Raw genomic sequence first — 18,758 nt, 5'->3', positions numbered from 1 at the left:
AGGCACACCGAAGCTCACAGAGCAGGAAACACAGGCAACACAGGGCTTGAGCTTCAGAGGGAAGTAAGAAGGAGCAGGGAACAAGTCTGGGATAGAGGGCACGGAGAGCAAGCAGGCTCGCCACCGACTTAACTGCAGAGTTTTGCAAACAGCCCAGAGCTAGGGTCAAGGCAGCAGTGGCACTTCAAACGAGACCTTCTTTAGTACCACAGTCAAACCGCAGGAAGACAGGGAGTATGTAAGGAAATGCATGTAACTGTGAAACAGCAAGTTTTCACAAATAAAACAATCAGCATTTATTGTTGTATTACAAAACACTTCATATTTTGGCAATATTTTACAGTTTATCCTTTTCCTTCTTAGGGCCTGTTGAAAAGGTATGGGGGAGAAGAAAAGAGGAGAATGTTGAAATCAAGATTAAATTTCAATGTCTTGCTTAAAAAAAATCCTCCCAAACCACCCCAGTCCCTCCCACCAAAATAAAAATCTAGTTCCACTCAATTCCACTATCCAAAGAGGCCATGGGTGAAGCGGCAGGCAAAACTCTGGCAATTTCACTACCAAACGCATCAAGACAAACAAAACATTCACAGTGGTCTTCAGTATGGTCTGTTGCGTTGATCATTTCTGAAATCATTTCTGAAAGGGAAATAAAAAAAATTAGAAGGAATCCCTTAAGCAAATAACAAATAGTATCTTCAGTCAAACACCTCTATGCCAACTTCTGTGTATTCTTCTATGTTTAGATAAAAAATGCTCACAAAACACACTCAACAGGCAAACTGACTTATTTTCTGCGGAAGCTCCTATCCGTACCGAATATTTTCATAGCACAGTTGTGCGTGCACACATTAACAACATTCTTTTCCCACAGTCCCTATGAATTCCACAGTCTGTATGTTATGCAACCAAGCAAGGGCAAAGCAGCAGCTTACCTTCCTCCCATTTTACCGCCGTAGCCACCTCCCCGATCGCCGCCTCTGCCACCACGCCCTCGGTATCCTCTTTCTCCTCCATAGCCACCTCTCCCACGAAAATCTGGAGGAAAATGCAAACCCATACATCAGCCAGGTTTTTCAAAAAGCTGCAGATGGTGTTAACACTTTGAACACTTCAGAAGAGATGCAGTTGCTTCTACCCACCTCCTGATGGACGTGAATCTTCTGGTCTGGGCTCACCACACTGGTTGCAGGAATTCCTGCGAGCGAAGTTCATATTACCACAGCCCCTGGAAAAGACAAGGATACCCTAGACTTAGCTGCTAGGAAACTCGAGAGAGCATACACGAAACACCACTCTGCCCAACTGAAAATGACACTTACGGGTTAGGACAAACCCAATCACCGTTTTTAGGTTCCCCACTTCTACCCTGGAAGCCCCCACCTCTTCCATATCCACCTCGTGAACCTGTAGAAAAAAATTGTAATCAGAATAAAGGAGGGGAAGTGTCCATGAGATACATGAAAAACATTTATTAAGGACTGTCACTGGCTTCAGAACCCAAGTGACAGACTTTTCAGGTGGAAGAAGGAGTGAGTGTTTAATATAAATATATCACCACTAGGCAAGCCTCTGAAACCACATTAGGAACTCTGAAAGGAGGAGGTCGTGCCAATGACAAAAAAATTGTACCACCATAAAATTCAGCATCTGCTAGTTGATTTACTACTAGCTGCAAGATAGCTGGAAGACTTGGGCAAAAAAAAAAAACAACAGAAGTTTCAGCCACCATCAAATCCCAACAGCATTTTATGACCTAAAGCTCATCTATCTGCACAGCTGAAATACACATGTTCATACGGACAGGGTTAGAAATTGGGCAGATGGGGAAAAATAGGAAGAAAGGATAGTGCATGGTGGCCAGAGAAAAATCACTCCACCACATACTTTTTAATGAATTCTTTTTCAGCAGTAAAAGGAAACTTGATCCACTTGAATTGCCAATGGGTAAATACAAACTCACTGAGTGCATTAATAAAATTTCATTGAGATTTAACAATGTATAATATCAATCACATATGGCCAGACTTAAGTCACAGAATAAAAATTTAACACATACAAAAAAAATCTGTCTGGATTAACTCCAGGATGTATCTAACACAAGCACAGGGACAACGTAGTTCTTGTTTTCTGCATCAAAAATATTAATCTTATAATTTTTTGTCAGCCTACAAAAGTGCCTGATTTAAGAACTAACATTTGTTGACAGCCACCGCACAAAGCATGCTTCCTGCAAAACGGTAATTAATATCCAGTGGGCTGCCAACAAAACCGCCTTATGCAGAGAATCAGGGAGAACAACATCTATTTAATTAAAGGAGTCAGACATCCGACTGCTGCTCTAAGTCAGCAGCAATTGAATAATTTACTCTGCTTAATGCCATCTGGAAACATCGCAGTATCTGAAGGCTCAGCTGTAATGAGCAAATAATCCCTGGGAATTCCCACCTATACATGTGGAACCTGTACAGCCACAACCTCCTTGTTACACTATCTCTTTAAAAGCAACGCTGAGACACAACCTGGAGACAGTTCAAAAGGAAAGCGTAAATTCTGTGCTGTGCAAAAGAGATTACAGATTTCAGTTTACTTAGCTTGGATCAATCCTTGTTACTCCCTTTCCTGGCAGAATCCCAAAGCCCATCTACTTTGATGAATCCCTGCTTCAAAGTCAACTTCTCTTTTATAAACCAATAATAGCTAAAAAGCATTTAACTATGCAAAAACAAGGATTCCACAGATTTTAGTCCCACCTCGACGTCCACCACCTCCACCTCCTCTCATGAATTCAGGCCTTCTAGTTGCAAAAGAAACTTTGATAACATTGCCATTGAATTCTTTTCCTGTGGAAAGACAGAAAGGGAGAGAAAGATCAATACAGTCCCCAACAACACAGCAGCAAGCTCAGAAGAACAGAAGTGATTTGCACATACAGACTGAATACAAAGCTCGTAAGACACAGAAGTCTGGAGTAAATCTCTTACATTTTTAAAACACCAGTCCAAATGTGAGATGGTAAACATTGAGGTACTTGCTAGGTTCTCCATAAACACAAGACATTTCTCTTAATTTAAATTAAAGTTGCAATTTAACTAGACACACAAGAACATTTAAAAGATTTTCAGTCACGTTCATGGATAAGTAGTTAGAACTCTGTTTGTTCTGCCCCCAATTCAGGCAACATGGCTTTTGTACAATTCAACAGCCAGCACAAAAATTAAATATTCCCAAGTAAGTGAACTTTTAAAATACAAAGTCTCAGTTCTTCAGAGAGACAAGGCTTATCACAGAACAAACAGGACTGCATGTGTGCTTAAAATAGTCAATTTGCTTTACTCTCCTAACCAAAGTCAATTTGCATTTTATTAGCAAAATACAAACCATCAAATAGTGCATAAAAATTCTGGCATGGCATGCTATCAGTTCACACCAGACGCAGAGTATCTCCTTTTGCTTCTGCCCAATATTATTAAAGTTCTGTGAAGACACCAGGTCACAGGAACAAGCACTTCAACCCCGCCAAGTTTACTACTACAGAAGAGTAGCACTGTATTTCCTGCATCAAGCCTAAAGTTCTGTGTCAATGTATTTCTGGGATCTGCTCTCTTCCTCCACCAAACCCATAATTAAAAAACCCTTGTTCTTCACTGCATATATACAAAGCACTTGGCACAAGATTGCCAAGCAACAATCCCTAACAGCTTCATTACACATTTTTGGTCTTAATCACTAGTTGCTGTTCCACCGAATGATTGAAAGCAAGCCAGCACACACAAAATACCATGAAATAGAAGCCTTTGCAAAAAAAAAAAAAAAAGTCAAACAAAAGCCAAAGTAGCATGCGGTCCCCCATGAGGTTATTGATTTGCTTCTTCCACTGCCTGTTAGATTCATAAATAACAAGAGGAACAGGTACTCTCACCCACCATCAAACCAGTCAATTGCTGCTTTTGCAGAAGGAGGGTCATCAAAAGATACCGTTGCTTCTCCCTTTGGTTTGCCAGTATCCTTATCTGTATAAAGATTTATCATAGGTTTGCCAGTCTTTTTGTTCGTCTGAAAAGAAAGGTTGTACACTTGGCATGGGAGAAATACTGGGAAAGGCAGTTCACAGCATAACCCATAACAGCGAAGTATCATTAGAAAGAAGGTTCTCGCGGAGTGAGCCTGCAGAATCAGATGCTTCTGACTGAAGGATGCTGGCTGGCTGTTCTCCATGGAGTAATGATGGGCCCAGTTTTCACAAAGATTGAGGTGAAGTGCAGGAAGCCCTAATTTAGAATTGCAGAAACAGAGGAAACAGCCACGGAGCACAGAAGCACACTTGCTGAAGTGTGAGGGTGGTAAAATGGACAGAGTGTCAATGTTAAGGGTTATAAAGACTAAAGGAGAGATACAAAGCAATCTAAATGTCACTAGAAAAAAGCTGCTAGTGCTGCCAGCTTCCAAATGAGCTGTCATCCGGGAACTCAGATAAAAATATTATCTGCAACTGCTGGGGAGTCAGAGTGAGCATCTGCCTTGGATGATACCAGTACATTTCCACTACAGCAGCTCTGCAAGTTCTCTTCCTTCTTACCAATGATTTATTGCTTCACGTACCTTTATGATACCAATTTGTTTGAAATAGTCTGCCACTTGATCTGTTGAAACATCCTCTCCAAGTCCTTGCACGAAGATTGTGTTGTTATCAGAGTTGTCAGACTCTGTATCTATTAAAAAATAAGCTGCATTTACCAGGCATCCTTGTGGTAGCAACAGAAGCAACACTTTAAGCTCAGGTCTACACTGCCCAGTAGCAGACCCTTAAATCTTAAAAGATCTTGTGTGAAATAAAAGGTGAGCAGAGAGCATCATTCTGAATGCAGGCGCAGCACCTTCAGATGCTGCAGTACCTCCGAGACCGAACACACTCAACAGCTGCCCAGCTGTCTGCCGCACGCTCAACTGGTCCATGCAGGCGGGACATCCCAACCCACCACAGCAGCGCGTGTTTTAAACACCACAAGCTGAGCAGAAGCACTATGGCCATGAAAGCAGCTGCTTGGCTCAAGTAGATCCAAAGATCATCAGCAAATTCTTACTTGCTGCATGAAAAGACATCCAAAAAATTCACATGCACTTTAAAATACATGTCAAGGAAGACAAGCGTTAGCTAAATTTCTTTTGAGCCACGGGAACTGCAGCCACGTCCATCTTTCTAGACACACGTTTTAAAAGCAATGACCTAAGAGCTGCAATCCACTCCCACCCGCTGCTTGTTTTCTTACCAGCATCTGATCTCGGTCCATAATCCCTCTGACCTATGAAACGGGTTTTAAATGAAAAAAATAAAGAAAAAAAAATTTTTAGCATAACATTTTCAAGTGACTTTTTCAGAGACAAGAAAATATTTAAAGTATGTATGCAATGCAGCTAAGATCTACAACATTAACCAGATATTTAGAGACTACTTAGATTAAAACGTACAACAGAAGGTTGTCTGTAGGACGTTAACGTGTTCTTTAACTTGCAGCATGTGGCAGTTGCCACACTGATGCTATGCTGGTGTTATCTTGCAAATGCTGGTTGTCAGATCACCAAGCAATTTACCACTTTTTTATTATTATTTATTTCTTCTACTACCTTTCTAAAAAGTATTTGTAACAAAAAATTAAAAAAAATTAAAAGAAAAAAAAATCCGGTGAACGTCACTGTCTCCACAAATTCTTTCATGCAATTTGACAAAGTAGAAATCCAGTTTACTGCTAAAAGTTTGGTTATTAAAACTCATGAACACACCAGCCTCACCAAAACGCTATAATGCTTCTACTAGATAGTAACAAGGTATTGGTGGCTTTTAGATTTTATAAAGAATTTCCACTGAAACATTTTTGGATACTCGGCACTTACCACCATAATTTTTGAAGCCACCACGGTCACCACCACTGCAGAGGAAAAATTGAAGAAATGATTTCTTCCTTAAGTCTCTATGTGCTGAGCCCAAGGCTCAATCTACAGTTAACTGATCACAAGTTGAGAGTTACCAGCTAAAGCACCATCTCTACGTTCTCCTCACTACTCATTCATGTTCAAAGATTAAATTACATGAAAGTGAATAATCTCCCAGGGCACTGCACTGGAGAAGAGAAGCCCTAAAGAGCATTTTTAACTACCCCATACACATGTTGTTGGTTCAGTACTTTCTCCCATCCCATAAGCCAAAACCACTGCTATTAAAAATGGGATTTAAACCAGAAACATTATTTTCATGAAAGCTAATGGGCTTTAATTGTAGATGTAATTGCTACTTTGGAATAATTAGTACTTTAGTACTTTCCTAGAAGTAAGCTCAAGTTAATTAACCTCCATCGTTACGCAGGGCACAAATGGGCAGTATGGGCCATTCTCTGAGAAGGCACCTGCGGGGACCGGCTGTGCTGGCAGCACCTGGCATTACAGAGAAGGTGTGTGTATGTGAGCTTCAAAAGCAGAGGCCGCCAAGTTTTATTTCATTCATTCTGAAACCTGTGGCACAAAATGTAGACCAAGTTAAGAGATTACACACATCAATTTTCAAAGGTTAGAAGGGGATTTTAAACAGGACGTTACGCCTCCAATTATGTGCATGAAAATAAACCCTCGCTCTTTTCAATGGAAGTGTTTGTACTAGCAGGATTTTTCACAACAGCATTTCTCATTGCATCCATGTGATGAGCACAACATAACCAATATTCAAAGCCTTCAGGAAAAAAAATACAACCCCTGGATTTTTCAGAAAGTCAATAAGCAAGTATCAGAAAGTCTGTCTCATGTCGCCAGGTACAACTGCCCGCTTGCCCTCCTTTGCACGGGGGACACAGCTGCCCCCTGAAAATTGGGCAGGGTCACCTCATCCTGCCAGCTTTCCCACCCAGCACCCGGGATAAAGCCAGGGTAGGTTCAAGCCCTGGGGTGGAGAGCTGGTGCCAGTACGAGCAGCCTCTTCAACACACTTTACAGCTAATAAATAGGTTTTAATCCAATCTATCTGCCCACACTTCAGAGTCCAAATGTGGGACACAAGCAGCCCAGCTAACGGCAATGAAATCAGATTAGGGAGTGACTCCTTCGGCATTCTTTCTGTTTTCTGTTTCAGCAAAGTCATGAACGAAAGGTACTGCTTACTCAGTATTTATGAGATAAAATCTGTCCAACGTGAGGGACAAAAAAGAAATAAGATTTCCACAGATATTATCAAAACTGGATTAAGGGAGACATTCTCAGAAGCGTGACTGACACTGTGACAGCACATATAAGGAGTATGAGATGTTTGTCACAACAGATGTCACTTTTACTGGGACTTTTCTTAAAATATTTTTTTTGCTGCACATTTTAAATTGGTTCTCCACAGAAAAAATCTGAATGCTAAACTGCAGTGTCATTTACTTGTAAATAATTCGTTCTGCTCATTAAAGAGGTAAAAACGAATGAATTCTATATGCAACATCAGAGCTGGTCTGTATTGAAGGCTGGCTGTTTTCAAGGAGTGATGACAAAAACACAACGGTGATCATAAAACGGACTGTAAATACCTTTCTGCCACCTCCAATTCACTTCAGCTAAAAAAAAAAAACTTCATTATGACACAACAATTTTCAGTAGGATTCTGAAAATTTCTAGGATTTTAGCTCTGAAATAATAAGAGTGAATACATCAACCATGAAAATGTTATCAAAGTTTTCCAAGCTTAGGTTATGGTCCCAATTCATAAGGACAGCATTACTCAGAACACGGATGTTTTCCGATTTGAAAGGATACAGGCAGCAGAGACAGAAATCAGAAAAACCCAGCAATCTAGAAACATACAGAAAATAAGTTTGTGATCACCACAGCCAGGATTTTACAGGAAATGAGGATTTGCTGCGGTGCTGGGGTGAAATGTGTGCACCGTGACTCTGAGAAGCGATCGAGCTGGATACATAAAATGTAAGAGAAGTCACAGCCGACTGCCTAGTTTCTAACTTGTCATACAGTCATTCTGTGCCCACACTAACAAGTGTAACTGACAATTTTTAATTAATGTCTATAGAAACATGTTTTTCTCCAAGTATGCTTCAGCACGTTATCTTCTGCTTAGTCTCGTATGACCAACCCAACCAAAATCTGCATCCATTCAGTGACAGACACTTTTGATGACAGATTAATGCCCTCCTCCAGTTTTACATCCCATTTCACATGTGATTTATAAAGCTGCAGTGTTACCTTCCTGAGATTGCTGGGCAAAGCTACTCCAGATCCCCAGGAGGCATGTGGACATGCTACAGCAAGTGAGGTCGAACACAGAAACTGGCTGCAAGCAGCTGACGCCACAGTGTCAGATTTACCCTCACTGAGACCCCAAAGTCAAGTCTCAACCCCAGCAACTGAATTAGTTCCCTAATTGCCACTATTGTCACACTATTGTCACAGAACAAGTGGAAAATATAATTGCAGCGTTTCACAGTCTTGCACACAGAGCAAATAGACGTGTGACCAGATGGAGTTTGGAGTTTTAACATCCTGTGTTAGACTCATGAATAGGTAGCTAAAATTCAGCAATGCCACCACCAAAGATAATTAGAGGCTGAAATGCCAGCAGCCAGAACGTGTACGTGGCACCAGTCATCGTGACAAAACCTTACTCCTATGAAAGAAACATCTTCAGATGTTTTCTCCCTATATTCCGTCACATATTTAAAAATCACCCACTTGAGTGTAAATGGAGCTCATCTGAGCACTGCTTACTTCAGCGGGGAGTAACTCTTTCAATGAAAGGCAGAGTTAATGGAGAGCTCAACACTACAGATACAAGAAACAGACTTTAAAAAGTCATCAGATATTGGCAGAGGTAGCACTACAAATCCAGGAACCAAATTTCAGCCTCCAAGGTGCATCTATGTCTTGCCAAGCATGTGGGAGTTACACACAAGAATATATTTTTTTACAAACAAGAAAGGAATGCTTACTGCACCAATAATGTCACTGACAGATGGCTTTTTTTTTTTTTGCTGCCTATATTTATTGCCTCTGTTCATGTTTTTCCCAAGTCTACATAAGGCTAAGCTCAAGCATATACATTACAAATCAAAATACTAATTCTGAACACAAACTGCGCTGCTGTAAAAACCATTTGCACTAAGTTATAGTTTATAATACAATAAGCTAATTTCCACCCATAACAGCTAATATAGCAATTAAGCTGCATAGGTAACTTTTGTTTATAGTGCGTCAACATCAAATCTGCACAAGAGGGGGAAAAAAAAATAAATCTATGCTGAGCAATGGTAGGATTTCTATGACAAATCCTAACCCAACGGCAAATCCTTCTCTAAACTGCATCTATGTTGTTCCACCAACACAAGCAGGTTCAAAGGCAAAGCGTCTCCCATTTAATCCAGACTCGGGGCAGTGTCACAGGTACGGCTACTGGACTGCCTGAATGGCTTTCCCAAGATAAAAGAAAACAAACCTGCTTTGTATTGCTACTGTATTTCGCAGCTACAGGCTTAGCCAAAATAATTTGGTCCCACAACCACAATGAACAATTAATTCCTTACCTCTCAGATGAGGACTCTAACAAAAGGTGACTTATTCTACAAGGAAACTTGGAAGAATAACTTAAAACTCTGCATTCTCAAGACCTGCTGTACTTGCTTTATAACCAAAAGAGCTCAAAGATGAGACTCTTCTACTACAGGTTTAAAAAAAAGAAGAGATTTTGCTTCTTAGTCAAAATACAAATTAGTGAGGTCATCAATTTTTCAAGCTTCAGAATGAAAGGGTGTCAAAATTCTACTAAAATCCCAAAAGATGTAATTCAAGACCACTAAAAAAAAAATTCAAAACCATAATTTTGAAACCTGAAGTTACAAAGATTAAAAAGGGAATATCTGACGCATACAAGAAAATTATTGTTCTCCATCATAATAATATCACCCACGGAATCTGAGCAGTCATTTCTCGAAATATATTTTCTTCTCAGTGCTGCATGACTTTGCACAGGCACGAAAGAAAAATGAGTGCTGAAAGCATTTACTACAGTACACGGTCAAATCATTCCAGTTTTCAGAATAATGATTCATACCTTAAACTACCAACTACATTTGGAAGAACTTTTATAAAAGCTATTCAAAGAAATGAAAGCTCTCAAAATTTAAAAATGCCAATTCGTTTTTGCCCCAAGGATTCCAGAATAATTTTTTTGCACTTGCAGGCAACTCTGAGAGGTCTTGCACGTAGGCCAAGTTTATACAGGCAAATGCAACTCGCAAAAATCTTGCGGAGGAGCTGACGTTGCAGCCAAAGTCGCTGTTTCACAAGTACAGGCGAGCAGTAAGTCAGGGATGAGGCTTGTAAACAGGACGCACTGATAGCCCAGCACTGGGGAGCATTAGGCCATACAGCTGTAAGAACACCCGTCACTGGGTAATGCTCCTACGGTGAACAAGCTGCAACAAGTTCTCCCTGCATTTGAATGCCGTCAGGACAAAATTTTTGTTACTAGCTAACACAGAAGAGGTTAATTCCCTATGATCTGAAGTGGGCTATTATTTTTTGTGATGTCAAGAAACAATTTTTTTGGTGTGTTGATTTTTTTGTGTGGTGTTGAACTCATTTTTCTAACCACTGTGAAAGTCAAAGCCTACATTACTACAGCAGTACAAACATCTGTGTATACCGGAGTTTTAGATAGATTAGTTCCTGATGGCTATGGAATTTCCACAATTTAATGGTAAGCATTAATATGTGATCAAAGAAAAAAAACTGAAAATGATAACTAGTTACTGGACTTGACGTTCCTACACAAGCTGCTTTTAGGGTGGGGGTGAGGGGAAAAAAAAGAGAAACCCAAGGAAATAAAACCAAAAAACTACCCTGAAACCCCACACTTTCACATGACTAAGCAGGATTTCTTACCTTATTAGAAGCTATTTTCCCTTGAATATACAGTTTGTTATTTAATTTAACTTAACCTTTTACACTTTCCCGATAAGCATGACTTTGGTAAAACACGTATGGCAGAAGCAGAATCCTCCATCATAATTAAGCAGAAAGACTGAATAAGCACATATGACACTGTAGTTTCAGAAAAATTTCACTGCAAATGGCATTAAAGACTGCCTCACTTCAACAGAAACAAACAGACTTTCTAGTAAATGCCTTCCCACTTTGCTGTATTTTTCCCCCACTTCCCCATTCACCTTCACTCCCTTCTTCTGGCTTTCAAGCCCACTGACATACTGTTATCTACATGGATGTGTGAACAGAATTTTTTTTACATTTTGGAAAAATATGGGAAGAGGCTTTATTTTCACAGACATTAATTTATCTTAATTTGTCTTCCAAAGCCAGTAGTTTGATTCAAAGTGATAAAAATCTACCAAAAGTATGTTTTTTGAAGCTCACATTCATTCCTCTTATTGGAAAGGGCTCAGCTATAAACAATTTTTTAAAACACCAGATTTTATCACAAGAATACGGAAAATCCTCACCCACAGAAAAAAAGCTAATTTAAGAAAATTTTTCAGTTTTAACCAAAAATGCACTTAGAAATTACTTTGCTGGTGTAGTTTATATTATATAAAACCCCAACAAACTGTAAGATAAAGCAACACATTTGTAGTTGTGCTACTTAGGAGAGGTAGGGTCCACCTACATTATCAAAACAGCAAGCCATGAAGTACAATTTGGGACCACTTCAGAAGCAGACAAATTTTAAAATAAACACTTTAAAAAGCAACCAAGTCTTAACACACTGTTGGATTATTTTATTTAAATTAGATCAGTTCAAACAAACAGCATTGTATAATTAAGAGCTCTTAATCTCGAGCAACAACCCAGAACTGTGCAGCCTATTAAAGGGTAAGTGGTGCTGACAAGCAACACTTCAAAGCTCAGTGGAAGCTTCAACATTCTCACTTTGCATCAGTGAGTACTCTACACCCCCAACCATTTCACAGAAGGACATGAAGGGTAGCCAATTGTGAAAGTTTGTTAAGAAATAATAACGTCATCTGACCTAATTCAATAGGATTTAAAGCAAAGGTCTCAATCTCTCAGACCTATGCATTAAATCATCTGCAAGCACAAAATTAAATATGTGCATACATTTTCTTGACAGGAACAGAGCCTAAGGCAACGGCAGAAGGTGCAACAGCACTGTTAGTATTTTAAATCTATCTAAAATAAATGTATTTGGACTGACAGCTAAACCAATAATAAAACCTGTATTTTAACAAAAGTTTAAAACTGCAAAAAACAGTAAAGAAGTAGCAATGTTATTACTAAATTATTCCCAAATTATTTAGGAAGCAGAAAGATAATTAGCCAACCTTAGTGTAATGATTTGTCACTGTAAAGTCAAAAATACTTCCCTGATAAAATGTTACCTACCTTAGCTATGAATTTTATAAGAACTTTCTCAATCCCTGGCTGTGGGTTTTCTTGTCATTTAAAACAGATTTTTATAGGTTTTAAAATATTTTATTTAAAGGGATGGGCTCAGGCAGTTTTTATATTGCAACTCATGTAAATAAAATGCAGCTATGTGTCATAAACAATCAAATGCTTGGTCTCAATCTATCTGAATCTCAACGCTTTTCCTAGGCAAAACACATTTCTGTGCAGTGCTGAAAGGTTTAATTTTAGAAACCTTACATTTTTGGAAATCTAAATCTGAACCACATTAGGAATAGATATATAGTAGACAAAAGTTAAAAACAGCTAAATAATTAAGAAACAAGGGTAAGGAACTGCAGGCACTGGAATGAGATCACTTACCTATATCCAGACATATGACCTCTTCCATCCATGTCATATCCCCCTCTACCTCCTCCCTGTGACCCGCCATATCCTCTATTATCTTCTCCATACCTACTCTTTTCACGACGATCATCTGGAGGAACGATTAAAACAAACCAAAACATGAGTAAATTGTAGTGCAAACCGCAATGCAGTGAAAATTCCCACCCTACAGATTTTTTTACCCCTCAAGTCCGCCATTTAAATCTGAAAAGCATCAACTCCTGAATCTCTCTTGCAAAGTAATGGAGCAAAGTTTGATTTTTTTTCATTTATCTCCCTGGGCTTCCGGGGCCCCAAGATATCTCAGGATGTAACATTAAACACTTGTCTAAAATATACTTTTCATTCTATGTCCCTATAGCCTTCTTAGTTCACAAAAGACATCACTGAAGAGGGATCAAGGATAAAGAGTGTGGGTTGTATTGCCTGTGTGAAGTTACTGCAAAAAAAACGGTTGATCTTCAATTTTTCGTTTCATTCTCAGAATTCACCTACACAGCGTAAAGCTGGAATGTGAAGTGCAAAAGCTCTTCATGACTGATCAAGACATGTCACCCCCATGCAGAATGAAGGTGCAAAACAGCTTAGGAAGAAAATTCCGTCTAGAATCTTCAGAACTCAGGGATATGGACTCTGCAAGGCTGCCTCCAACAAATGCAAATGCAACAATTTTGGGGCCCCAACAGTTCTGCATCTGCGTATAATGTTTTGAAAGTCTTAACAAATGAAACATTCCCCAAGAATATCACCATGGAAATAGAGCTTTAACTATTCATCAAACCAACTGCCTCTGGAAGGAACTCCAACTATTTCACAGCGTTTCTGCCCAATTTTATTAGCCAATATCAAACTCAACCTGTGAATTTTACCTTGGCTGTTGTGGCTATAGCTTCCCTTCTGAGACTGGTAGGATTGCTGAGAATGGCCATATGAGCTTTGGTGCTGGTTATAGCCTGACTTTTGGTCATATGAGCTCTGGTGGCCATAGCCCGACTGCTGGTCATATGAGCCCTGGTGGCCATAGCCCGACTGCTGGTCATATGAGCTTGACTGCTGGTCATAAGAGTCTTGGTTTTGTCCATAGCTTGACTGCTGGTCATAAGAGCTTTGGTGCTGACCATAGTTTGACTTTTGTTCATAAGAGCCTCTTCCACTTAAAATAAACAGAATTTGTATTAATAGCTAAATGTTCACAGAATAAAGAGCAAAATAATGGCTGAAAATTCATGACATTGCTAAAATTTCCAAGTCACAGTTACCTCCCAGTCATTACTGGCATATGGATATGAAAATAGCCAATGTTTCGTCTCTCTTGGGATACATCCGGCTTCCAATAAGAGTAAGGCAGAAAACTGTATGTTACCATCGCTTTCAAGACATCCTCAGTTTCCACTGTAAATGTAACTTAAGAGCATCGCTCCCTTTACAGATCCCAGTACAACGCTTGCTTTCTACCCACTCCCCCGCAGCATGACAATGGCTGATGGATAGCACGAGACCTGCTCACTGCCAAACCCTCCTCTACAGCATTGCAGAGAAGACACTCGCTGCTCATGTTGTATTGTGCAGCTGATACTTACGCCTATAAAAAAAAAATCCAAAAATTTGGCTTTCACTGAATTACAATCTCTTTTTCTGGCCGTTTTATCATTTTGCCAAGAACTTTTCTAACTCTTGTGATGTCCTCTAACGTACTTGCAGTTCTTCCCGCTTTAGTGCCATCTCTGTACGCTATCCCACCAACCTTCATCAGAAACACTGACCAAGGATACTCCGTTGGAGTAGGATACTCCAAGACAATGTGGCTATACATTTTAAGAGGGAGTCGTAACTCTTCTCTGACTAGTAACAACTTCATAGCAACCACAAGGAAATCTCACCTACACCAGGCTACTTCAGCGTCCAAGGTAGAAACAAAAGTCTTTGGAAAAATCTAGATACTGGAAAATCTAGATACTGGAAAATCTAGATACTGGAATAGTTCCAGCTGGGTTACCCTTTCATAGCCGGACGTTATATAGATTTATGAGAAATAAATTGCATCCAGGAAACACTGGCTGTTACTCATACCTTTGTTTTACCCCCGGGCACTTAGTTGTGGCTTAACTGTATTATTTTTTCAGTAATTGAAATGAATCACTGACTTCTGCCACCCTCTCTTCTCTTCCTCCTCCCTACTTCCACCCCTTTTTCAAAAGGTGAGGCACTACATTTGCCACCCTCCAGTCTTTGGCAATCTTACTTACTAGCCAAAATGCCTCAGAAAAACAAACAAACAAAAACAATCTAAGAGCCTCTAAGAAGCTTCCACCATCCTTTCAAAGCTCTCCAAGATGAAGTCCATTGGGTCCAACCAGTCTCAAAATACCCCATCCACATAAATGCCATCTAATCTGCTCTCTCCCAGTTCTAGCCTAGATCTTAGCTTTAACATAACTAATCCTAGTGGCAAAGAGATTATGAAGATTTTTGTTAATATCTTAACTTCAAAAAACTCAGCTCCACTTTCGCCTTTGCACCATCACCAACGAAGGAAGCATCGTTGAGAGCATCCACTATTCGCTGGTTTTCCTTCCTTGCCTCCCTAAGCATGCGAGAGCTACAATTTTGTGGCCATCCTCTTCAAAGTTGCTACAATTTAATTTCTCGGCTTCTCCTTACCTGTTACAACCATACATGGGAAAGTTTTCCTCCAATGTATTTTTTTCATTTGCTTGGTCAAAACCAACTTGTGGGAGAATCTGTGCCCTACTGCATTTTTTCCCCACTAGATATCTACAGAGTTAAAAACTATGTTATTGCCTGGTCCTGTACCTTTGTACAGTTCTAATAAGCACTCAGAAAACAAAGCAAAGCGAAACAAAACCATGTTCCCACCTTCTTCAGGGATGTGAAAAAGACACTGGGAGTGACAGCACCTACTGCTGACAGATTAAGACTTTGCTTGTTTATATTAAGATGCTTTGTAATAATAATTACAAAACCAGAAACCCAGCACAGGTTTGCTGAAATACAGATTGTTTTATCAGCTTGCAAAAAAGCACAAAAAAATATCTGGACCTTGGACACAAGAATGAAGTTTAGTACATGACTGTATATTAAAGACATCACATGATCCTCAATAAAGCTCTAATGCAGGCAGTAACCTTGGGGTGGATACATGAAGCTTGTAAATTAGATAATGAATTGACCTTATAAGTCATTACAGGAAGTTGGGTTGTATTTTCCAACATACTTTAGAAGTTGTATCATTAATCCTCCTGAAACTGATTCGAGTACATCACTTAACAAGTAAAATACATTTGTAATAGCTTAACATACTGAATCAGAGTGCAGGATGCATACACACATCTAAGTTATTGATAAGGATATAAAACTGATGTTTTGAGAATCCTACTTGGTTGTAAAAAGAAAAGAGACTTCTCAAATGGCCAGATTTCTGAATCCTTTTGTCTTCTTTCACCATTAAAAGACATCCTAAGTCAGGTAAGAACTCTACAAATCTAAGAACAGTCAAGAATTTCCTTGCTAACAACTTATTTGAAGTTAAAGGGTACTGCAAGTTTATACAAAAGAATGTGACTGGAAAGGCACTTGATCTATCTGTTTCTTAATCAAAACACTCTCTATCAAGTCCATTCTTCATCACAGTCACCACCCAGAGACTTTTTAAAGTCTATCTCCCTGTACAGCTTAACTTCAAAACAACTGCAGCCATCCTTCTTACATAAAGAAATACTCTTCCCTCACCTCCTGTTCTTTCAGGCATCACAAATGTCTTAAGAATGTCGATTTTCACGTTTGTCCTTTTTCTAGCAATGATAGCAGAAATCTGTTATAGCCCCAGATAAGAATGTACAGCTACTAGCCAGTACTTTTAAATAGATACAGTTAATCCCAGCTTCCTTACCCTCTAGACGACCCTTTCTGCTGCCCCTGACTGCCGTAAGACTGCTGGTTGTATGAGCTCTGATTCTGATTTTCATAACTGGAGTCATCATCGTATCCCTGGGAATCTTGTCCATAACCTGGAAATTGAGGAAGAAAATTTTTAGTAAATATTCACCTTTTCATTTCTGACAATGAATGTAACAAGCTAGCCAAACCTGTTTGATTTTGTCCATAGTTCCCATGATAGCTTCCATAGTTCTGTCCGTAGGAGGAATTGTCTCCACTCTGCCCGTAACCAGAATATCCCTGTAATTTAAAGAACGTACTCAAATAAGCGTCACTTCCACAGCAGGTAATTACAGCATCAAGCACAGCTGAGAACTGACTTCTTCCCAGCTCAGATACAGTCATCCAGGAACAATTATTTTACTCAAGGAACATCTGCTTTGAAAGACACAACGGTTTTTTCAACTTACCTGTCCTTGTCCATAATTTTGACTGCCCTGATTGCCATAGGACGAATAGCTGTAAGAGAAAAATGTATTTAGGAAATGCTTCCAGTGCCTTCCACGTGGGCTGGAAAGCAAAGGTATTTCTGGTGTTATTTTAAGGGTTTTTGTCATTCCAAAATAGGTGTTTTATCCAAGTACTGCAGTTGTAGGCATATCAACAAACTGACGGTTACCACAGTTGACTGTCAGAAGCCTGCAGAGCTTATTTTAAATTCTGCTCTGTTTCAAGTGTAAATTTAAAGTACATGAAAGTTGGGCTTACTGTAATTTGACCAATTTTTCATCATCACAAAAAAATTTATCATATGAAACTAAGGGATTTTACATTTTTCAGTATATTCTTACAAAGTGCATTTTTTTACCCAATTCCTGCCAATTTGGTATTTGTTGGACTATTCACCAAAAACATCATCAAAAACTGCACCAGCTTTAGATTATACTTACTCGTTATTCTGCCACTCTAAGACTTCATGAACTGACAGAAGAACCATGAGCTGAAACTTGTATCACACTTGGATAAACTCAAACTACACGCATAGAGCCTTATGACTTTCATTAGCACAGTCAATATTACTGGGATTTTCATATTGCCCTAAAATCACTTTTGTTTCACTGATTAAAATACGCCCCCCAAAACTTGCAGCTATTTTATGGACTGGCTTTTAAATTTCACAGTTACAAATGGTTATCAGAGGGTTTTAATACAAATTTCCCTCCAACAAGAAGAAAACAAAATGGAAAAGTAAAATTTGACGTCTATACAGCCCATCATTTTTACACTTGTATAACCTTTGACTAAAATCTTAGTGAACAGCTTAAGGCAGCCATCTGAAAAATATTTCTCTATATTCATGACATTTCAAAAGTTCTTACTATTAGAAGGTGTCATTCCAAGTTAAACCTGTTTATTGTCTTCTCTTCATTTTTTTTTTCCTGTTTTATAAGACATCCTAATAAAGGCCCAGGGCAGCAAGCTTTCTCCACCTGTAACTCCAAAAGCACATCAATACTGCATCATGCCCACAGATTCAAACACCACGCTGGGAATCCTAAATGGCCTTTTATTTTACAGATTTAATTGCTAACAGCAAAAAAACCCCACACGTACCTCTGCTGGCCCCCAGACTGACTGTAACTTCCAGAATCTGGAAAAAGAAGCAAGTCATATTGAGAACTTCCAATTAACATTTTATTCCTCTGCTTACTGTAAGAGGAAGAAATTTGGGGAGGGGGAGAAAGGTTCAAGGTAACGCAAGTACTTCCCCTGCAGAATGAGCCAGCCTCCTCTTTATTAACAAAAAAGAAAATGTAAAGACCGGGAGAAGGCGAGCACAGGAGTGCAGGGCGTGGGGGACACGACACAGGTATCGCCACTTTGAACCTCCCTTCGTGAAGGATCTGAATTCCATTTTCAAGGCGTCTTTTCAAACATTCAGGGCTGTACAACCCTCTCTACCAGCTCCTGAATGCAGTGCCATCATCAATGAAAAGAATGCAGTGGCTTAATTAATCAAGCAAAGCCAAGTAGGTCAGTCCTACCGAACCCCGCTT

The 18,758-nt window shown here is 39.4% G+C and overlaps 1 protein-coding gene across 1 annotated transcript; it reads right to left on the bottom strand.

Annotated features, from left to right (window-relative positions):
* Positions 1-271: 271 nt before the first annotated feature.
* Positions 272-18,352, bottom strand: TAF15 (TAF15 RNA polymerase II, TATA box binding protein (TBP)-associated factor, 68kDa; the record flags this gene model as incomplete). Its single annotated transcript, XM_010074733.1, has 15 exons — positions 272-639; positions 936-1,038; positions 1,143-1,228; positions 1,323-1,407; positions 2,754-2,843; positions 3,927-4,056; positions 4,603-4,712; positions 5,271-5,303; positions 5,893-5,927; positions 12,781-12,895; positions 13,674-13,957; positions 16,715-16,832; positions 16,911-17,001; positions 17,172-17,220; positions 18,316-18,352. Coding segments are annotated over 15 exons (1,406 nt in total), but the record flags the coding sequence as incomplete, so codon positions are not given.
* Positions 18,353-18,758: the final 406 nt, after the last annotated feature.

This window comes from Pterocles gutturalis, unplaced genomic scaffold (assembly GCF_000699245.1).
Source record: "Pterocles gutturalis isolate BGI_N339 unplaced genomic scaffold, ASM69924v1 scaffold38122, whole genome shotgun sequence".
NCBI lineage: Eukaryota > Metazoa > Chordata > Aves > Pterocliformes > Pteroclidae > Pterocles > Pterocles gutturalis.
This window is presented reverse-complemented; position numbering and strand designations above follow the sequence as displayed.